Source organism: Centropristis striata, chromosome 24 (genome assembly GCF_030273125.1).
Source record: "Centropristis striata isolate RG_2023a ecotype Rhode Island chromosome 24, C.striata_1.0, whole genome shotgun sequence".
Classification (NCBI taxonomy): domain Eukaryota; kingdom Metazoa; phylum Chordata; class Actinopteri; order Perciformes; family Serranidae; genus Centropristis; species Centropristis striata.
The window spans coordinates 19,424,662-19,444,870 of record NC_081540.1 but is presented as its reverse complement, the minus strand read 5'-3'; the positions used below and the strand labels follow the sequence as shown (position 1 = coordinate 19,444,870).

The 20,209-nt window shown below is 40.1% G+C and overlaps 1 protein-coding gene across 1 annotated transcript in view; it reads left to right on the top strand.

Moving 5' to 3' along the window:
- The window catches only part of pard3ba (par-3 family cell polarity regulator beta a), a 199,416-nt gene that overhangs the window by 137,136 nt on the left and 42,071 nt on the right, over window positions 1–20,209 (top strand). The window contains exons 20-21 of the mRNA XM_059328231.1: window positions 9,702–9,812; window positions 11,145–11,435. Coding sequence (XP_059184214.1) covers window positions 9,702–9,812; window positions 11,145–11,435 — 402 coding nt within the window. The remainder of the gene's footprint in view (window positions 1–9,701; window positions 9,813–11,144; window positions 11,436–20,209) is intronic.

Sequence of the window (20,209 nt, the reverse complement as noted above, 5' to 3'; positions counted from 1 at the left end):
CCAACATAAATTAATAATGTAGGAAGTGAGGTCTTTTTTGGTAATAAAAGCAGGTTTATGTGCTGTACAAACAGTGTTCAGCAGTAGCACATTACCAATAATAATACCACTCTCCCAAGTAAACTTCACAGTAAGTCCTCTAAAAAAATCCAATTAAATATGAAGATATTTTTGGGTAATCGTCAAGCATGCCCAGCCCCAAGCAGCAATCTAGCATTACCTTACATTCAGCAGCTGGAAATATTCCCGTTACCATAACCATTCTGGTATCAGTGACAAAATGTCTAGAGGAGCTGCAAGATTTAAATTATTTTATCCCTATAAAAACCGTAAGTTAGCAGACGTAGAAGATCAATAGATGATCTGGAGAATTTTATATGAGAAAGACAAGCTTCATGCGCCACTGAGCAACTTTCATAGGAATGAATGGGGCCACGACTCCATCTTTTTATCCAGTGACTGGAGAGGTCTTAGGGATACAAACACCAAAAAAGAGGGGTGAATACAGGCATATTCAAAGTATGACATTATGAAATAATGTTTTTTGACTTGAAAATGAGCATGACTTTTCCCCTTCAAAGTCACTCTACTTACCACCCGGTTACTGATGTTATTTTAGACTGTATATATACTCACACACTGACAACATACAAACCACCTTCACAGCAGCAGGGTGTGAGAATGAAGCGTGTAGCCCAGCGGTCTCGTTAAATATTAATGGCATCCCTGACAGAAGCGGGGAGGGAAGAAGAAAGACAAGACAAATTGCCAGCGGCGACGGATTTCGTGTGGAATTGCTAAAATATGACACAAATCAGAATGCAAACAATTAAAGGGAGGCTCAGATTTCAGCAGACGGCCCCTGGACGGCAAAAAAAAAACCCTCTGCTACCCGATCTTGTCTTTTTCTCACTTTTTACTTCTCTTCCTTCATTTCCTCTTTTTCTCTTCCACCTCTTCCTGTCGTCTATCATGCGTCCCCACATCCTCCTTTTCTGTCTCTCCCTCCTCCTCCCTTCCCTGCCTTCCTCTTCCTTCCTCCCATCCAGCCCTCTTCCCTCCCTTTACCTGTCCCTCTTCCTACATCTTCCTATTTCCTCTCCTCCGTCCCACCCCTCCCATCACTCTCTCTCCTGTCTGACTGAGGTATCAGGACTCGGGGGAACCGGCCAGCCGTTGATTAAGAAAATCTTTCCATATCTGCTTCAGCTCCCCTGAGAACAACCTGCTGTGTATTCATACCTGTCTCCATGTCTCCTCCAGGTGTTAAATTACAGTCATTTAAAAAGAAATTAAAATGATTCCTCCCCTTTTGACCGTTACATATTTGCAGCAGCCCCTGTGCTTCTTCTGCAGATTTCCTCATGCACTTACTCCGCCTGTCTGCACTTTCAGGAATTAGATATCAAAATAAGAACTAACAGATGAATCCTCGGCTCATATCTTCCTTGCTACATTATTAATACGTTCTAAGTGGAGCTGCTTTAACTACGATTAGCATCGGGTGGATCTCTCTCAGCTCTCACACTTCTTTTTTTAGTGCTATCGCTGCTAATATCGCTCCATTAATGGAAGCTGATTTTTGGCCAAATTGCTGGTATGCGGCGCAGGGCATATGGAGAGGAAGTCAGATAAATAGATTTAATTATGCCCACTGGGGAAAACTCAGGACCTGCTGGCTGTTTTCATTATCAAACAGAGATGGGGGATTTCCGCAGCGAGGCTCCGATTGGCTGGCGGTGCCGTCAGTCACAGGAGGCGCTGGGTGGCCCGGCTTGACCTTGTTGTTGGGTGCCAGTCGACTTGTAGCCTGATCCTCAGTTTCCACCAGGAAACCACACCAATTTTAAGAGCGCTTGTTGTCTATTTTCTGCCGCGACTGTCATTCTGTCTATTTCAAGCCGGAAATATTTTCCGACTAGTCTCACCGTGAAGCAGCGCCGCGTTGCCAGAACAGGAGAAGGAGGCTCCGTGTTACATCACACCCCTCTATAGTGTTAATCTCTCTCTCTGTGTCTCCCATTTCTCTCCGCTCCTCGGTTTGTTTCTCTTTCACCCTCCCTCTATCCGTCTCCCTCTTTTCTCTCTTTACCGCAAACTCCGCTGAGATATGTGCGCTCCTCTCCAAATACATACAGAGCAATCTAATTACTGCGATAACATTTCTGCTTGGCTGATTAACTGTTCTCCCTGTGCCTCTGAACGCAGCTGCATTGCTTCTATATATTCCTAAGCTCCTTATTCCTCCCCAGCCGAGCTGCACTTTCACGGGAGCTTTGGCTCACCCATCCATCTCCCTTCCTTTCTCTCACTTCTTTTTACTTCCTCTTTCTTCTTATTCTTAGCGTCTCTCGTTTATTCTCCAAGGCAGATCGGCTATTTAGCCAGCTCTCACTTTTTCTGGCTTGCTCATTTAATTCCTTTTTTTTTTTACTAACTTGGCCTTTCTCTTGCTTTCTTTTCTCTTCTTGCCTCTGTATCGTACTTTCATTCATTCTCCAAGACAAATAGGATATTTTCTCACTTGCTGTGAGCTATCTGCCACCTTCTTTTTCCTTAGAACACATTGAGCCTGTTGCAAGAAATCTCGGTGCTCCATTTAATGTTGAATTAAGTTTTCGAGCATCATCCCATGAGGCTTGTCCAACCGCTACGTCCACTACTTTTACAGTCCATGGGGTAATGTCACAAAGCTCATGCAGTCTAAAGTTTCTCTTCAAAACTTTCTGCCAATGTTGTTGGCGCTTGACTGTACTGTACTAATGGACAGTTGGCTGTTTAAACTAAAGGGGCCAGAGTCTTTGCAATCAGAGCTCTAGTAAGGCTTCCTTAATCATCTTTTAAATCCCTCCTAAAAACACATTTTAACCTCCTAACAAGCAGTTTCAGGACGATTATTGCTCTTATTGCATGTTATTCACTTTGGCCTCATTTTTTGTTGCAATATATAAGTCCTGCACCTCTACGGAAACAGCAAAAAATGTCTTTTGTGCAATATAACACAGTTATAATGGCAAAAATCATAACTGTTGAATGTCTTTGGATCCACATGCTATACTCTTGTTCCAACCTCTCTTGTCCTCTCCTCTCTGCTCTGTGTAAACAGCCTGCAGTTCAGTTCACAGATTTGCTGAATTTTTGTAAGCTGACTGTTAGCGTTGAAGAATGCAGAATTTAATTATCTAGTTAATGCAAATGCTTTATTTTTGTTGATATAAAAAAATGAGACATCTAGAATAAAGTCATTTCAGTAAATATCACTATTTTAAGGATTGATTTGTTTTTTCTTGAAGCATTCTTCCGATAGGATTTTTTTTCAAGGACCCTTGGAAATATCAATATCTGACAATAATTTCTCTTTTGAGAGTTCCTGGCTTTGATAAATATTTTCTTTTTTCCTTTTTTTTTTCAAACCCACTGGTGGGTTGTCTGGTTTAGAGGGTTTCATTGTTTCATTTGTAGTTGTTTTTTGACTTGGTTTTAGCTTTGTTGACTCTAATACTTTATCATGCTTTATTGCAATGTGTTTTCTCTTTGCAACCTGATTTCTGGACAGTAGTCTACCAAAACAAGGTATTATTATTGCACATTTTCCTCCATTTCTCCACTTCAGTCATTTTATATCTTCCTTTCTCCACTCCTTGTTTCCCTTCATGCTCTGTTGTGTCATTGTGTGTTTGATTTACTGTGGCTTTAGCATGTGTGTGTGTGTGTGTGTGTGTGTGTGTGTGTGTGTGTGTGTGTGTGTGTGTGTGTGTGCCTCACCTCAAATGCTGTATGTCAAGCTGTTTTCACAAGTTTCATCAAGTCTGCAGGTGTGTGAGCTCACGTATAGAATGCACACATTCACACACGTCAATTAAATCCTGGTCCTGAAAACATGATGTGTTTAATAATCACACACACACACACACACACACACACATCGTCAGTGCCAGACAGCGTTCTCACGTCCCTCGTTATGCCTGGCGATAACCAAGCCAACCACCCACTGGCTCCCTGCTGCACCAGATAGCAAAGCTTATTAAGACTACACACACCCAACTCACACTGCATACCATCAGAGTTGTTGTCACAATTGCAGAAAACAAAGTGCCTCTAATGCAGAGAGCAGAAAAATGATTTCCTGAAAGATTTATGGAGAAAAGGCCGCCGTCACACAGTTTAGTCTGTAGACAAGAGATGTTTGTGGCTGCAGGAATCTGATGCAGTTTGTTAAGAAAATGTTCTCTAATAGGTAAGTTTGTCTAATAGAGTGAGCTCTCCCTCCCTCCCTGGTTGGCTAATTGCACAGGTCAGGTTGGTGACATCAGCACACTGGCTAGCTGTGATCTCCATGTTACATATAGAGCCTCATTAGAGCACGGCTAACTGAGCGCACGCACCCCCACCCTCCTCCTCCGCCGCTCCGCCGGTAATGAGAATGACAGTAGCTGTAGTAATTACAGTCAGTCCAGTTTCTTAGCAGCCGCCTTCTTTGCAGGGAGTTTCTGGGGCGACTGGCTGGCTGTCCAAATCAGGGTGTTGATTTTGTAAAGTGCAGTCGTCAGCGTCTATGAGGATTGATTATTTTCAGGCAAATACAAAGAAGACGATTTGTCAAGAAGTCAATGAGCAAATACGTTTCAAAACAGCTTTATTTAAACGGGACAAAAACAAACTAATTTATTAAAAAGGCATCATTTTGTGGGGGAATAATTTCCTGTTTGTTTATTATTTCATGGCCACGGGCAGGTTCTTAAAATGTGGGGAAAACGGCAACTTGGACTCAAGGATGATTTTTTTTTATTTTTGAGGTCAAAGGTCAAGGTTACTGTGACCTCAGATCAGTCCCATTCTTGTCAATGCAATATCTGGAAAACCTAGTCGGAGGTTCTTCAAATATATCAGAAAAATCCTCTTAGACTCGAGGATGAATTTATCAGATTTTGGAGGTCAGAGTCTTGTGATTGTGTTATCTTTGGAACATTAAAGGGAAGTTCTTAAAATTTGGGCAACTTGGACTCAAGGATTACCTGATTCTGGAGGTCAAAGGTCAAGCCTACTGTAACCTCACAAAATTCTTTTTTACTACATTTGCCATATGGCATAACAATTTATGCGATAAATAAGATTTATATCCAAAAGAACAAAGGTAAACTTCACTGTGACATGATAATGTTCTGCAAAAACGCTTTCATGTTCTCATTCAACACCATGGTTTATGAACAGAAGGGGTGATTGTGACCACATATTACATTTGGTCGGATACTGAATCTTGGGTACACACCTTGAAGCTGTGGCGATTGTATAGATCTTCTGTGCTGCAGGGTTGAAAATGTCTGTGAAGCATCCATGTTTTAGAATTCATAGCTTCTCTGTAGGACAATTTCTCTTTGAAGCATGGCTGCATACGAGTCTGGACAGACACGTATGTAAACTGCAACTTGGCTGGCTGGCAGAGGCGTTAAATTGTCGTTTGCATTAGTTGTTCTTCAGAAAAAGCAGCTATAAATGCTACATCACCAATATACTTTATGCATAGTGACATATATACTAGCAGGAACTGTCATTCCCAGAGTTCAGTTCAGCGCCGTCTCCTCTCGCAGAGGTGACGGCGGGGCGACGGCAGGAGTCGGCGGGCTAATGATGACAGCGACACACTAATAATGGTTCCCAGTAGCTCCTGTGACAGTGGGGAGTGTATTAAATGGGACACCAGAGCAGCCTGACTCACCCAGACCCCCTACCTCTTCCTAATGAGAGTTTGATGGAGTGGTTGTGTAGGTAGATAATGCTAAGTTAATGAGATGTCCTATTCCATGAGACTGTTTGCAGTTCCCTACAGAGTAGCTGTGTGTATGTTGGCTGTGTTGATGTATAGTGCTGTCGGCCTGAGCGCGTGTGGCTGCTTACCTGCGTTTGTGAGAAATATATTGGTTTCTAGATAGCGTGCGACTTCGGGTTTATAGAGCTGTTTTTGTAGTGTTTTTCGTGTATTTATTTACCTTCCCTTCCGCGTACAGTAAAGCTCTGTCATTTATTCCTTTTTTATCCAGCAGCGGTCGGGCACTCAACAGGAAATTAACTGTCATATTTTTGAAAGAGTGACAGAGCAGAAACGGTCCTATAAGAAGAGATGGAATTAATAAACGAAACAAAGCACAGAGAGTGGAAGAGAAATAGACAGAGGGCGAGAAAAAGGGAAAACAATGAGGCATCGTTAACAAACAGTTGGCTCACCGCAGAGGGAGAAGATGGTGAGTTTTGGCGATGAAGAAGGGATAAGATAATGGGAGAGCGGGGGATAACCACCTCCCTCATGGCAGGTACATGTCTCTAATTGGGAGTCCCACACCCATTCTGCATCCCCCCCTTCTCTCTCCTTCCATCTTCTTCCCAGACAATGCAGCGAGAAAAAGAGGCTTTCCTAATTAATGCAGATATAATGATGGGTCCAACTGTGGACCTCTGCCCCCTTTGAATGTTGATTAAGGTGCTCTGTGTGTGTGTGTGTGTGTGTGTGTGTGTGTGTGTAGGTGGTGAATCTATCAGGCAGCTCAGCCAGATAAACCCAGGATTTTGGATAATCATATATTTACGCGTAATATAATTATACGTCTATTGACGCATACTAAGAAGAATTCTGCTGATATATTTCTTTTTTATACGACGCATACAATGAATTCTATATGCTTATCAGTGAGGCAATTGGTAGTCTGCTTTTGGCTCCTGCATAATGTGGGAGTGCTTAGAAAATCAAAATAGTTCCAAGAAAAAGAGAATCTGCAGCAAGAAAGAGGCTGCGGCAGCGCCCACGCTGTTTCTGTGGCAAGTAATCTTGAGGAAGTGAGGTGGAAAGACATTAGAGCAACAAGGGCTTAGTAGCAGTCACCTGAAGACAAAATACAAATCAGAGAAGGATGTTGCAGATGGCAGATTTAAGCTTCTGAATATGGTTCAAAGATCAGGGTGAAATGGAAGAGATTGTGGTTTTTGCTTAAAGGGACTCACAGATTTTACACGTTAAGATCAGAAGTCCTCAGATGTTTTCATCTATTCTGGCCGATTAGAGATCTGCTCAGGTTGAAGGTTAGAGGACTCCTTGTGCTAATAACAATTATCATTCAGTGACTTATCCTGAAGAAGTTCAATCAGCTAAAACTATTAAAATGTGTGAGTAGGATACAAACCATGTAGGCAATAACAGACAGGGGATCAGGGGATGAATATATATATATATATATATATATATATATATATATAAACTGCAATAAAAAACAAGTTTTTATGTGCAATAATACAATTTTGTGCATATCTCTATTTACCTCAAATTTGTTTCTATACGTCCATATTTTTATTTTTATTTGTGCATATCTCTACTTGTTGCAATAGTTTTTTTTTTATACATTTTTGTTGTATATTTAGTATAGCATGCTTTATTTTATTTACAGACTTACTTCTTTCTATTTTTATTTCTTATACAGCTGCAACTGTAACTATATCAGACCAGATCAATAAAGTATTGAGATCCCAAGATCATGCAAGAATACTTACCGTGGTTGATGCAGTATTGAAAAATCACGACCGGTGCACACTTTTCTTCCATCGCACGATATATGCATATGTCATATCACCCAACCCCGGTGGCTATTGTATAGATCTACTTTTCTAGATTAGATTGATATGTGTAAAGAATCCATATTTTACATTAAAAAACACTTAATTGAGTGTGTGATATAGACAAAATCTTCTGTACTGATATAGGTCATGTCATATCTGGATAATGATATATATCACAACATAGCATGTTGTTTGGTAATTAAATTAATAATAAGTCTATATGAAATAGCCACATGGTAAAGCCACTAATATGTCATTCTCATGCACAAGTACCAGAACGTAAAGCTTTATCCAAATGACATAAACATTGCAATAGAAACAATTTAGAAAAATATATTTTTATATTGTTTGTAGATAGTTTTGTTGTGCATCTTCATATCATCCAGTCCTTGTTTTTCATACAACCGCAAGATGGTAATTCCTTTTTTCCCCAAAAATGTATGGAAGAACAATACTAATTCTCTGAAATGCCCCTTTAAGTTGTCACTTGGTTGGTGCTTAAGTATGTCAAATGAAATGCACATGCAAATGATGTTGATGATGCACTGTTGTTCATACTGACTGAAGAAGTCGTCACAGTATCGGTGGAGATGTAGCTTCTGGGGTGCGATTGTGATAAAACAGTGCCACGACCTGGCACCATTTTTGTGCCTTAGAAAGCATTAACGTGGGTGTTTTGTTGAGTTGGGTGACCCTAACGTGGAAACAACTGAGATGTCAATCAAGTAAGTCTTTACACAAGGGAAGGTCTTAAATGAGGTGAAATCATCTGTGTGGGTGGACCACGAAACCATGAATATTTCTGAGCTTTAAGTGAATTATTCAGTGTGTTGAATGCTTACATGGGGCCACAGAGACTCTTTATCCAGAAGATCATTTGATTAGTCACCTCTTTGAGCCTTCCTCACAGCAAAACACAAGCAATGTGAATACCTGCTTTGCTGTTGGCAACGTTGAAGCACACAGGTATAAGTGAAGTGGGCAGATTAGCTGAAAACAACACTAATTGGTTTTGCAGGATGGTGGCAGGCCAGCGCGGCCTCCCTGTCCAGGTTCCTCTGCGGCTCTGATGCTGCGCGCCGCTCACGGCCGGGCCAGCAGGTTACCATGCAGGTTACCATGCAGGCCACGTATCTGCCTGTAGCAGTAATGAGAAGTGCCTCGCTGTTAATGAGATAAACACAGACATTAGATTGGCTCAGCAGGAGCTCGGAGCGAAGGAGAGGGCGAGAGGGAAAAAAAGAAGTAGGTTGGTGGGTGAGATGGAGGAGGCGAGAGAGAGAGAGAGAGAGAGAGAGAGGGTGAGAAAAAATGATGTGACGGAGAGATAGAAGAATATGAAATATTTAGAGGAAAAGGCTTAGTTAATTTCTTGAAAGTGTGAAATAGAGCTTCATTATAACTCGGAACAGAGGTGACAAGTATATTTTGCCTTTAAAACGAGAGGATATGAGCTCCAGAATGATAATGATGATGATGGTCGTTATGGCAAAGTTGATAAGAAAAACATAGCACAGTGTGGCGTAACCGCTATTTTATTGGACAAAATGTTAAAATATTCATGCTCCATATGCTGCGTGACGACTATACCCCTTTTTCATGTGCACACACACACACACACACACACACTCACACTGTGGATTGTCAGTGCCTGCTGTGACATTATAACCATATCTATCATTAAGAAGTCTTTTTCCAGGCAAAGCCACTAATGAACGTGCAGCAGTGAGAATGAGTTTGCAGCACTATGCAGGTGTGTGTCAACATTTGGAGATGTGATGCAAGCCGGTGTGTGTTTGTGTGCGGTGTTTGCATGTTGTGTGAGTTAAAGAGCCTCTTTCATCAACCGGTGCAAGCTCTGTTGCCTGAGTGAAGTTTATTGTTTCATCATAAAAGTCTCCATTAAATCGCATAAAGCTTTCCTTCAAAATAAAAGCACATGTGGCAGGTATCATCTACCTGACGTTTTAAGATTACAAAGATGGACAGGAAATTGCAAGGGCACTATTTCAGTATAAAATCAATTCCCTTATCTCAGACTCATGCAGGTCATTTTAAACTCACCTTGTTGTATCTGTGTCCCTTTTTGTGTTTTCCAGGTTTGGTAAGAAGAAAGATGACAAGAGTAAAGATGCTGCCAAAGGCTCGAAAAGCAAACTGGATGCTCTGAGTGAAGAGGAGCTGGACAGGATCCCTGACCAAAGAGACAGGTATGAACGCAACACGGGTAGAAGCAGAACTTTGAAATGTGGCATTAAAGAAAATGTGAATCGGGGATATTTCCATCAACTGGTTTAGAGCGAATAAACAAAGCTGTATTAACATACTTTGGTCAGAAGATGACAGTGTAATGTGTTGCTGTAGGCTAATCCATCAGTAAACAGGAGAAGAAGTAGAGATTGCACGAGAGACAAAACAACAACAAAACCGCAACAACAAAAAAAATTCAAATTGACAAAAACTACCTCAGGGCATAAAACTTTTATGCACATTTTTAAAAAAAAAAGTTGTATTACATTTTGGTGTTTCCATCATTCTTTGCTCAAATTTATTGATGAAACACAGCTACTGTAGCAATGGAGATCCACAAGTAATGGCACTAATAGAACGGGGGACAGGAATAACACAAAAAAGAGACAAAAAAAACAACAACTAAGACATACAAAAAACCAACCAGCCATCAATGCCTGCTCAAACTTTTTCCATAGCAGCACTAACATTTCTTTAACTGGCAGCTAATTACTTTAAAGGAAGTAACATTTAAAGTGCCTGAATGCACCACGAAGTCCCTGTCAACGCTCACTGTGCAAAGCAATGAAAGAAAGCTCAGTATTACTACAGTGTTGTGATTGACACCTTATGATGACGCGCAAACATGCACCCATCCAGTCTCCCATAACAACCAAGGTTATAATAGTTTTGGATTTTTTATTAGTTTTAGTTTTAATTTCGTTGTGAATTTTTGTTTTCAAATTCAGGTAGTTTTAGTTAGTTTTTAGAGTGAGTTTGCTAGTTTTGGTTTAGTTTTTATTTTTTGAAAATGCTTAGTTTTAGTTTAGTTTTTATTAGTTTTAGTGTTAGTTTTCAGTTTTTTGTAATGGGGTATTTGTTCGGTGCAAGATTCAAAGAGGTCATAATAAATGTTTCCTTTTTTTCCTTTGTCTGATCCATCTCAGCCCCAATAAGTTTATTAAGTCATAAAACCAGATGGATGAAATAGATTTCATATCAAACAAAAAGGTTTACGTATGAAAAAAGTTGACAAAGACGAAAACGAAGGACATTTTCACTATAATTTTAGTTAGTTTTAGTTAGTTTTGTAACCACACAATACAGTTTCAGTTAGTTATCGGTTTTTAAAGTTTTAGTTAACGAAAATGTTTTTTCAATTCTAGTTTTTGTTATTTCGTTAGTTTTCGTTAACTATAATAACCTTGATAACAACTGCTCTGTCACGCCACCACACAGAGATTCAGAAGTGAAGTTTGTATGTCTTTGTATTGTTTCCTATCTGTAACTGCCTCCTCTCTCCTCTCCAACAGCTATGAGCCGCGCTACGCAGAGATCCACTCTGGCCACGCCACCCCCGACCACGCCTCCTTCCCCGACGTGGAAGACGATGACAGCGACCCCAACTACGCCCGAATCAACAACTTCCGCCAGCCGCCCTCGCCCCTGTCGTTCATCAGCCGCACGCCCTCCCCTGGCGCTCTGCAAGGAGGGCAGAACCAGCTCCGGGCCTCCTCTGAGGATCTGGATGGTCTGTACGCCAAGGTCAACAAAACGAGACCCCCGCCTGCTCAACAGAACCAGCATCAAACACAAGCAGACAGGTGAGAAAGGAAAAGGAGGGGCTAAATCACCCCTCTATACTCACAAGGACCCAAATACTGAGCATTGTGATACACAAGTGTTTTTAAATGTGTTTTTGTATGTGTAGTTCTGTGCAGATACACAAAGTTGTGCAGGCAGGTGTGCACACACAAGGTCACAAACTGCGGCTTGACCGGCATGACTGAGGGAGTATTTGCACATATCTACATTCATGCACTGCCAAGCTGCAAAATGCATAAAACATGAATGCATGCTTACACTGTAGTAACTCTGTAATATATGCACACATACCCACACACACTTATACAGTAATGCCATGCATGATTTATGCCCTCATCTGTTATTTTGCGATCATTTTGACCTCTGTAAATCTTTAAAATGTCTAAAAACACGAATTGTACTTGATAAAAAACATTTTCTAGCAAGAACTGATTAGAATTAATCCGTGGTGATACGTACAAAAAGTTTGTTTGGTGTCAGTTTTACTAAATATTTCTGTTTTTCAGCTTTTCTTTCCTTTTAAGAATTTGCTAATGGCTAATTCCAACACAACTGTATGATATACTATTTGTAGAGCTCTACAAATAATATATCCGCTCTCCTTGTTTCTCCTTCTCTTTCCCACAGCCTTACTAACATGCACATACACACACAGGTATATGTGGGGACCAGGTGCAGCAGAACATATCCCTGAAAGCACTTTGTTACCTCTTCTCAGCCCTCTCCTCAATATAATGTTGTTTAAAATGTCAAGCCACCAAACTTTCCACCAGCCACCAGCTGGATCCTTGTATACTCACACTAAAATATTTTTCCAAGCAGATGCGACCAGTGGCCAGCTCTCGATACAAATATGAACTTAACTAAAGGCAAGGACAGTGATGCATTTTGGACAGTGGTTTTAAATGAAAGAATTACAAGTTCTAACTCTCATCTTCAGTTTAAGCGCTGTTCCGATCCAAACAGTGAACGAGCTGCAGTCCTTTTTAGACAAAGCGCCTTAATTACAGGAGACAAATCATTTGGTTGAAATGCTTTGCTGTAAATAACTGTCTGAAGCCTGCACTGCCACACATGCTCAGTTGGATGAGGTCTTGGCCCAGTCGAGCACATTATGTTTGGCCATAAAACCACTCGTATGTTGCCTTGTTGCAGTAAAGTCCTACTAGATCAATCTCAGTTTGTACATGTCATGCTTTGTCTTTGAAGCTCATAACAGCTCACCTCCAACAGGAAGAAACTTTTTTTACTCACACGGTTGTAAGGAAATAGGGTCCAAAATGAACCTAGTTCTAGTGTTGGGCTTGTTGGTAGTTGGTTCCTTGTGAACCTTCTAAAAAACCTGTTTGCTTTACCACAAACTCAACACAAAGTCATGTCATCACGTCACTGTGTACGTCTCTTTAAGCATCATAACAACAATGGCGGACTGCATTGTCTTTTTACAAATGTTGCTCCTGGCTTTGCGAGCCTATATTGGCATCCAAACACAACATTTTTTTCTGTTCGTCTTGAATACTATGGCCATCGATTACATTCTTATAACGCTGAACGTAAGATGTTAAAGTTAGCCTTTGTTGTACGATAACGCTAGCCCGCTAACGCTAACCTGTATCGATCACATTGCAGTTAAACAAATCAAATCAAATCAATGATTCACGTTTTAGTTGGTCTTATTGGTCACAATAATCCCGCCCCCAGCCCCTGACATAAGTGGTGCTGATCCAGTTTTCCTAGAAGAGAGACGGTTCTTCAAACTTCGAAGAACTGGATCAAGATTAGACATCAGGTCTGGACTGGCCCTTGAACTGCCTTGGTGGTAAAGGGGTAATTGTTACTCCAGGTGGCAATGCCCTGGCCTCTAACACCATCATAAGGGTTTGGTGCCAAATAAAAAACCTTTTATTAAATTGAACTGAAGACACCTGCACTGTTGTCTTAGTATAGTTGTGAATACATTTATAGCTAAGTTGGGAAATCCAATTTTGAATTTTCAAAGAATGAATTGTTTAAGCTCAAGTACTTTTTATACATATATATTTAAGGTAATTTAAGGAGGAAATTAGCTTGAACATGAGTTAAACTTATTATTTATTATGATTTTGAGGATTTCAGTGTGCCCACTTCTCAATATAAGGAAAAGCTTGCAGAAGACGCTTCCTGTCAGAGTTGTTATTCAGCCGTTGTTATGTATTATTACTGTATTACTGCTGAAGTTTTTGAAACCCTCAGTTTAACTTGGAGCCGGTTTTGTACGTGAGAGAGAAAAAGGAGTAAATCTAGTGAGGATTGTAATGCAAATTTATCATTTCCCGTATGAAATAATACAGACCACATTAAAACTTCCCTCAACTTAAACTCTCTGACTGAAATTACTATTGACTTGCAAATCAAAAACTAAGCCCCAGACACCCAATCTCATCCAGAGAAAGAGAGGATACAGAGAGAGAGAGAGAGAGAGAGTCGGGTTGGACATGGAACGGAGACAGATGGGAATGGAAAGAAGTGACAGACGGAGAGAAAAGGGAAAGAGTGTAGAGAAAGAGGGAAGAAAGACAGAGCCAAAATGGAGAGAGAGAGAAAACACGTTAGATAGGGAGAGTAAATTCGAGAGGGAAGAAGTGACAGAGGAGAGGATGCAGACAAAAGAGGAGGAGGGATAATTAGCCACAGTCTAGCAGCCTGACAGATCTGTTAGACCACTTTAGCTCTCATCCACTAGTGGTGGGTACTTCATTACCAGCCTGTTTTCTCCCTTTCTCCCTCACTTTCTCTCTGTCGCTGCCTCCCTTACACTCTGTGTGTCCGTTCTCCCTTCACTGTTTGCCTCATAATGTATATCAGATAGTCTTTAGCATTAGCATGATAGATGAGACGAGTTTCCAGAGACTGAAATAAATGTCTCGTAATGGGTGGCACATACTTCGCATGTTGGGAACTAAATTGCGGCGGCCAAAAAAAGGTATGCTTGATATTTAAATACGGGCCGTGTTGATGACCTCAGGTCCACAGTTGCACCCGTTCACATCATGCATCCGCATTGCCGGCTATTTCCATTCCCGTTCCGCCACCTGCGGCTTGGGCGAGGGCGCTCATTCACAAAGTCTGTACATCTGTTAAAACACACACTGCTCGCCACAAGGTTGGAACCCCCGGCGCCTTTCATTCACACACACACACACACACACACACACACACACATGGTCAGAAATAGACGCACGCGCAGCCACCCACCTGTAATATTTCTGTGAGGAAGCCCAGTGTAACCTAGCAACAATGCTGTGTGTGGTCCTGTGTGTTTTATACCACTGCACAAAATCATAGGTGTGAGCTTACTTACTGTGTGTGTCTATATATATAAATATATACAGTGGCAAGAAAAGTATATGAACCCTGTGAAATTACCTTTTTTTCTGCAATAATTTGTCACCAAATGTGATCTGATCTGCATCAAAGTCCCAAGTTTAGACAAACACAAAGTGCTTAACCTAATACCACACAAACAATTATCACATTTAATGTCTTTATTGAACACATGAAACATTCATAGCTGCTGAAAAAAGTTTGACAAATTGATGCAGGAAACTACACCTTAAAAAAACGTTTGTTTAAATTACAGTAAAACTCTGTCAAATTGCATCATAGGGCGTAAAATTAAAAGTTGGATATCACTGTAGTAGACACTTTTAATTGACATAAATCAAAGAATAGCAAAACATTTTTTACTTTTACTGTAATAAACTGTAGGAAACATACAGTTTAGCTTTGAAAAACATTTTCATGTAAATTTAATGAAGAAATACCATGTCACAATGTCACAATTACCCTAAAAATAACGGGATTATTTCAGTCTAAATTACAGTTTTTGCTGATATTTATATTTAAATTTACAGCAGAAAACCCACTCACTGTTATTTTTACCGTGAAGTTCTGGCAACCAGCTGCTGGTATTTTACCGTAAATTAAACAGATTTTTTTTTTTTTTTTTTTTTTTACAGTTTACTAAGCATTAACTTCCCTTTATCTTGCCTCTAGAATATGAATATAAATATAGACTTAGAAGATAAGTACAAACAAGCTGACTTTTTAGTCCAATTTCAGAGTACCTTATGTTCCCACAACAGACAGCAGTCCTCGGTAGTGACAGCATGCAAATATTTTATTGTTTCCAAGGGAACTACATATCGGTTCCTTTCATCTTTTACATTACATTGTTTTATTCATGCTAAGGAGAGATGTTCTCATTACACTCATGGGACTTGCTAATATCGCTTTATCCAAATGTTTTTGGAGGTAAATGTGCATGCCTCTGCCTACGATATGTTTGCATAGTTTTGCCAACTGAGACATGTTAATGCCCCCCTCCCCTCCTCTCCTGTCAAGGCCCTCAACGGTGGACTCCTGCGCTGTCTCACTAATTTACTGTCGGACATTTTCATTAGGCCTTCAATGGCAGGTGTGTGCCGTGATGGGCGTCACATTTGATTAGAGCTGTGCTAGAGGCTGACCTGTGGAGAAAAAAGGTTAGCTATGCTTGTCAAATTTTATTAGCTAGAAGGCACTCTTTGTAGCTGGAGCAAGGAACGGGGAGACGAGATGAAAGAGGAGTGAGGAGAAAGAGAGAGGCCAAAGCGGAGAGAGTGTTGTAAAATGCGCCATTGTGCTAAGAAAAGGAAGATGAAGGTGAGCTTGTAAGCTAAGACAAGTAAATGACACATCAGTGAGCATGCTCCCAGATTTCTACCACGGTTCAAGCAGTGGCACGAGGAATACATGCTGCTAAGTTTGCCCGACACTGTGACAAAGTCCAATTCTCAAATCACTCTCGACAGGCTTGACTAATTGTTGAAACATTTTCGAAAGAAGCTACAAGGTCTTTGGGGTGTAGATTTGTTGGCTGCCTTTACAAGTCCTAAATAGTATCACATTTCTTCCCTGTTTGCTATTTCTCCGAGCCATTTTAGTGCCATGCTGAGGACACGGTTTTATTCCCCTATAGAGAGAAAAGATGGGAAGCAAACAGCATGCAGAAGCTGACATTATATAAGGAGACTTCCCATTAAGGCAGATGCAGAACTATTTCCGTATAAACAGAAAATACATTCTTTTGTTTCTGTTGTGGATTTAGTTGTCAGGCAACACCTGCCTGAGGAAGAGCTCAAAGAGAAAGGATATGTTCCCTTGAAAACAGCACATCATTAGCGTAGACTGCATATTAAGTCATTGTCTTCTATGCCTTTAAAGCGTCTTTTACTGGAGCTCTATCTTAGCAATTAAAATGTTTCCTTTTTGCATTCAAGCAGCTTCCAGCTTTTCTTTGTTCATGGTCAGTTTCACGGAGAAATACTGACTGTTACCGCAAGCTAGTGTTAGATTGTGAGTTAATTAAGTTTCATTTGTATGGCTGTACACTTAACAGAACACAGATACATGATGAGTAATGTGTCTGTTATTTTTTATGTCCCAGTGAAAACAGTTGTGGCTCTGGAGAATGAGAAAGAATGTTTTTGAGTTTGAAAGATGAGGGCATCATACTCGTAGACTGTATTAAAGAGTTGATGTAGCCACTGTGATGTCACCGTTTGGCTGGCGGACTGTTGTTTTTCCATTGAAGCCTTGAGTTTGGCATGTACACCGTTGCTATGTTGGTTTTTGAAGGCAGAAATGACCATATTTGGATGAGAGGGTGGAGCTGAGGAAGTTATACAAGTCCAGCAGCTACATGTACCGTGTGCATCTGTAACAAAAATACAAAATGTACTTACCAGTAAAATGAACAGCCGACTCCGTGTCTTTTAGCACAACCGAATGCTGAACAAGACAATTAACACCACAATCTAACTTTTATGAACTGAAAACTCACTGTGAAAGAGTGAAAATTCTCAGACAAAGGCGGGGACAACGCAAAAATCATGGCTATTTAAATGTACATAGTGGGAGACACGCCTCTATCCTGATAAGCTATTTATCTTTAAATGGGACCATAATTTACTAAATGAACATCATGCTGTTTTTTAAGAACGCTCAAGACTAGCAATTGAGACCATAAACTCATTTGGAAAATGTTTACTTAGGTAATAAATCAAGTAAAAGTTGGATGATTTTCTCATAGACCTCTACAGTTGTATACAATTTAAAATGTTGCAACCAGTACAACCGAATGCTGAACAAAACATTCTTAGGTGACCAAAATGTTACAATTAACTTTCATGAACTAAGGACTAACACTAATGAACTAAAAATAAATACTGGAAAAGTCAAACTTCAAGGTAGCTACACCTTTACTGACCATAATTTACTAAATGAACATCATGCTGTTTTTAAAGAACGCTCAAAACTAGCAATTGAGACCATAAACTCATTTGGAAAATGTTTACCTAGGTAATAAATCAAGTGAGAAGTAGTGTTTTTTCTCATAGACCTCAACGCTTTGACTTAATTTTCCAGACAGTACAGTTCCCCCCTGCTGGTCATTAGAAATAATGCAGGTTTCAGGCACAAACTGCTTTTATACAGTCTAGGAGCTTGACACGTTTAAGGGACTGGGAGGAAAGTATTTCCTGCCTCTGATGCATTGATTTTGTTTACATCATCCTCAAAAACCACAAGACCAAACCCTTCCAACAGCCAGATTCCCAGAGTTGCAGCTTTAGGTAAAACTGAAAATAACTGATAACAGACTGGAGTTCAGAGTATAAAATGGTAATTTCTTTATGTGGGAGGACATTAAAAAGCTCTTTGTTTTCCCATCACTTCCACTGAGTTCCTGTCTGACTCTTTTCCCAGTACAACACCAGGAAACCAAACATTGACCGTGCACTTTGATGTGTGCTTACCTCCAGCATGCATGCAGCAAAGAAAAAACTGCCTGTCTGAGCTTTTCTCCCCCCAGTGTGTTGTGTTTAAATCAGCTGGCCACAGCAAGAAGAAGTCGCCAAACCAGCCGGCGGCGGCACACACTTCCTAATTAGTCTGCCCCCACACTGGCTAACACCACGGGATAGTTGCTTCCCTCACACACACTCTCCCGCTCGCTTTCATAAGGCAGACGGTTTTGTTCTCACTCCAGTTACCCTGCTCTTCCTTTCAGTCTTTTCCAAGTTTCCATCCCCATCTTTTTGTTGCTGTTTGGTTTTTGCTCTCATTCTGTCTTCTGATGCGTCTTCTCATTTCCTGCTCCCGCGTCTCATCTTTTCTCTGTATTCGTTCAGTCTCCGTCCTCCTTCATTTTTCCTTCTCTCAGCGCTCTCAGATCAACCTGCATAGTCAGATACTCTGAAATATGCATGATACTTGAAGGAACAACACGTCTGACTGAAGTGGTAGCAATTTCTGTGGTCGAACTAATATAGCAAAAGAAGACTTTATTGACGTATTGATTAGTTACGGTCTATTTACATGTCAGACACTCAGGTTGATGCCCTTGTGAATTCCATAGGACGTCAATATATCACATGTAGAAACATTTGTGTCAGGAAAATCACAGAAAATCAATGCTTAGCCCTGTTTCCCTACCAAAGACCGTATAAAAGAGGTGGACGTAACCATTGGGATATCACAAATTGGTTTGTAGAGTACTGTATTGACTTTTTGTCGCCATCTAGGGGTTTTGGGGTGGGGTTGGGGGGTTAAGCTAAAAGAGGCCATATAATGCTAGCAATAGATAGCTAGCTCGGTAGGCAAGTTGCACCTTTAATTCAAATGAACACCTGACTCCTTAAAGTGTTTCAGTACAACTGAACGCTGAACAAAACATTTTTATTTCATGTATTAATAAAACACTTGGAAAGTCAGATTTCAAAGACTGAAGGTAGCCATGACTTTATTCAAACTGTGCTTTATCATATATTTTGGGACCATCATTTACTAAATGAACATCATGCTGTATTTAAGAACACTTGAAACTAGCTATTGAGACCATAAACTCATTAGGCAGATGTTTACTAAGGTAATAAATCTATAAATATATAATATAATAATAATAATAATAATAATAATAATAATAATAATAATAATAATAATAATAATAATAAATAAATAAAATTAAAAGTAGGATCGTTTTTTCATAGACCTCTGCAGTTATATACAATTTGAGTTAAGCTGTACATTAGAAAGAATGCAGTTTTCTGGTACTTCAGCATTGGCTTCACTGTTCAGACCCAAAGGTTTAGTCTTTGGAGTTACAGCTTTAAGTAAAACTGAAAAAAACTGCAGTATAAAATGGTACATTTCTTTATGTGGGAGGACACTCGGTTAACAAGTTGCAGTTCAAAATTCACAACATACTCCTTAGGGTATTTCAGTACAATTGTACGCTGAACAAAACAATTGTACAATTTTTAGGCAACCAAAATGTTGCAGTTAACTTTCATGAACTAAAAAAAAACGGGAAAGTCAAACCTTTACTCAAATCGTGCTGAATCATCTATTTAACTCTAAATGGGACCTTCATTTTTAAAATGAACATCATGCTGCATTGAAGAAGAAAAAGGTTGATGAAAACATTCATGAGGCAGTGAATCAAATCAGAGGTTGGGTCATTTTCCAATAGACTTTTATACAATTGGACTTCTTTTTCAACCAGTGGAGTCGCCTCCTGCTGGCCATTAGACACAATGCATTGTCTTCACTTAAAAGGCCCAGAGGTTCCCGTTTGTTCCCGACACAATCTAACATAAAAGTAAACTGTTTTTTTTGTATACTAAATAAGTTTAGCGAGCTGTTGTGTTTATGCAACTGGCCTCAGGTCTGCAGACAGACAATCAGCAGTTAT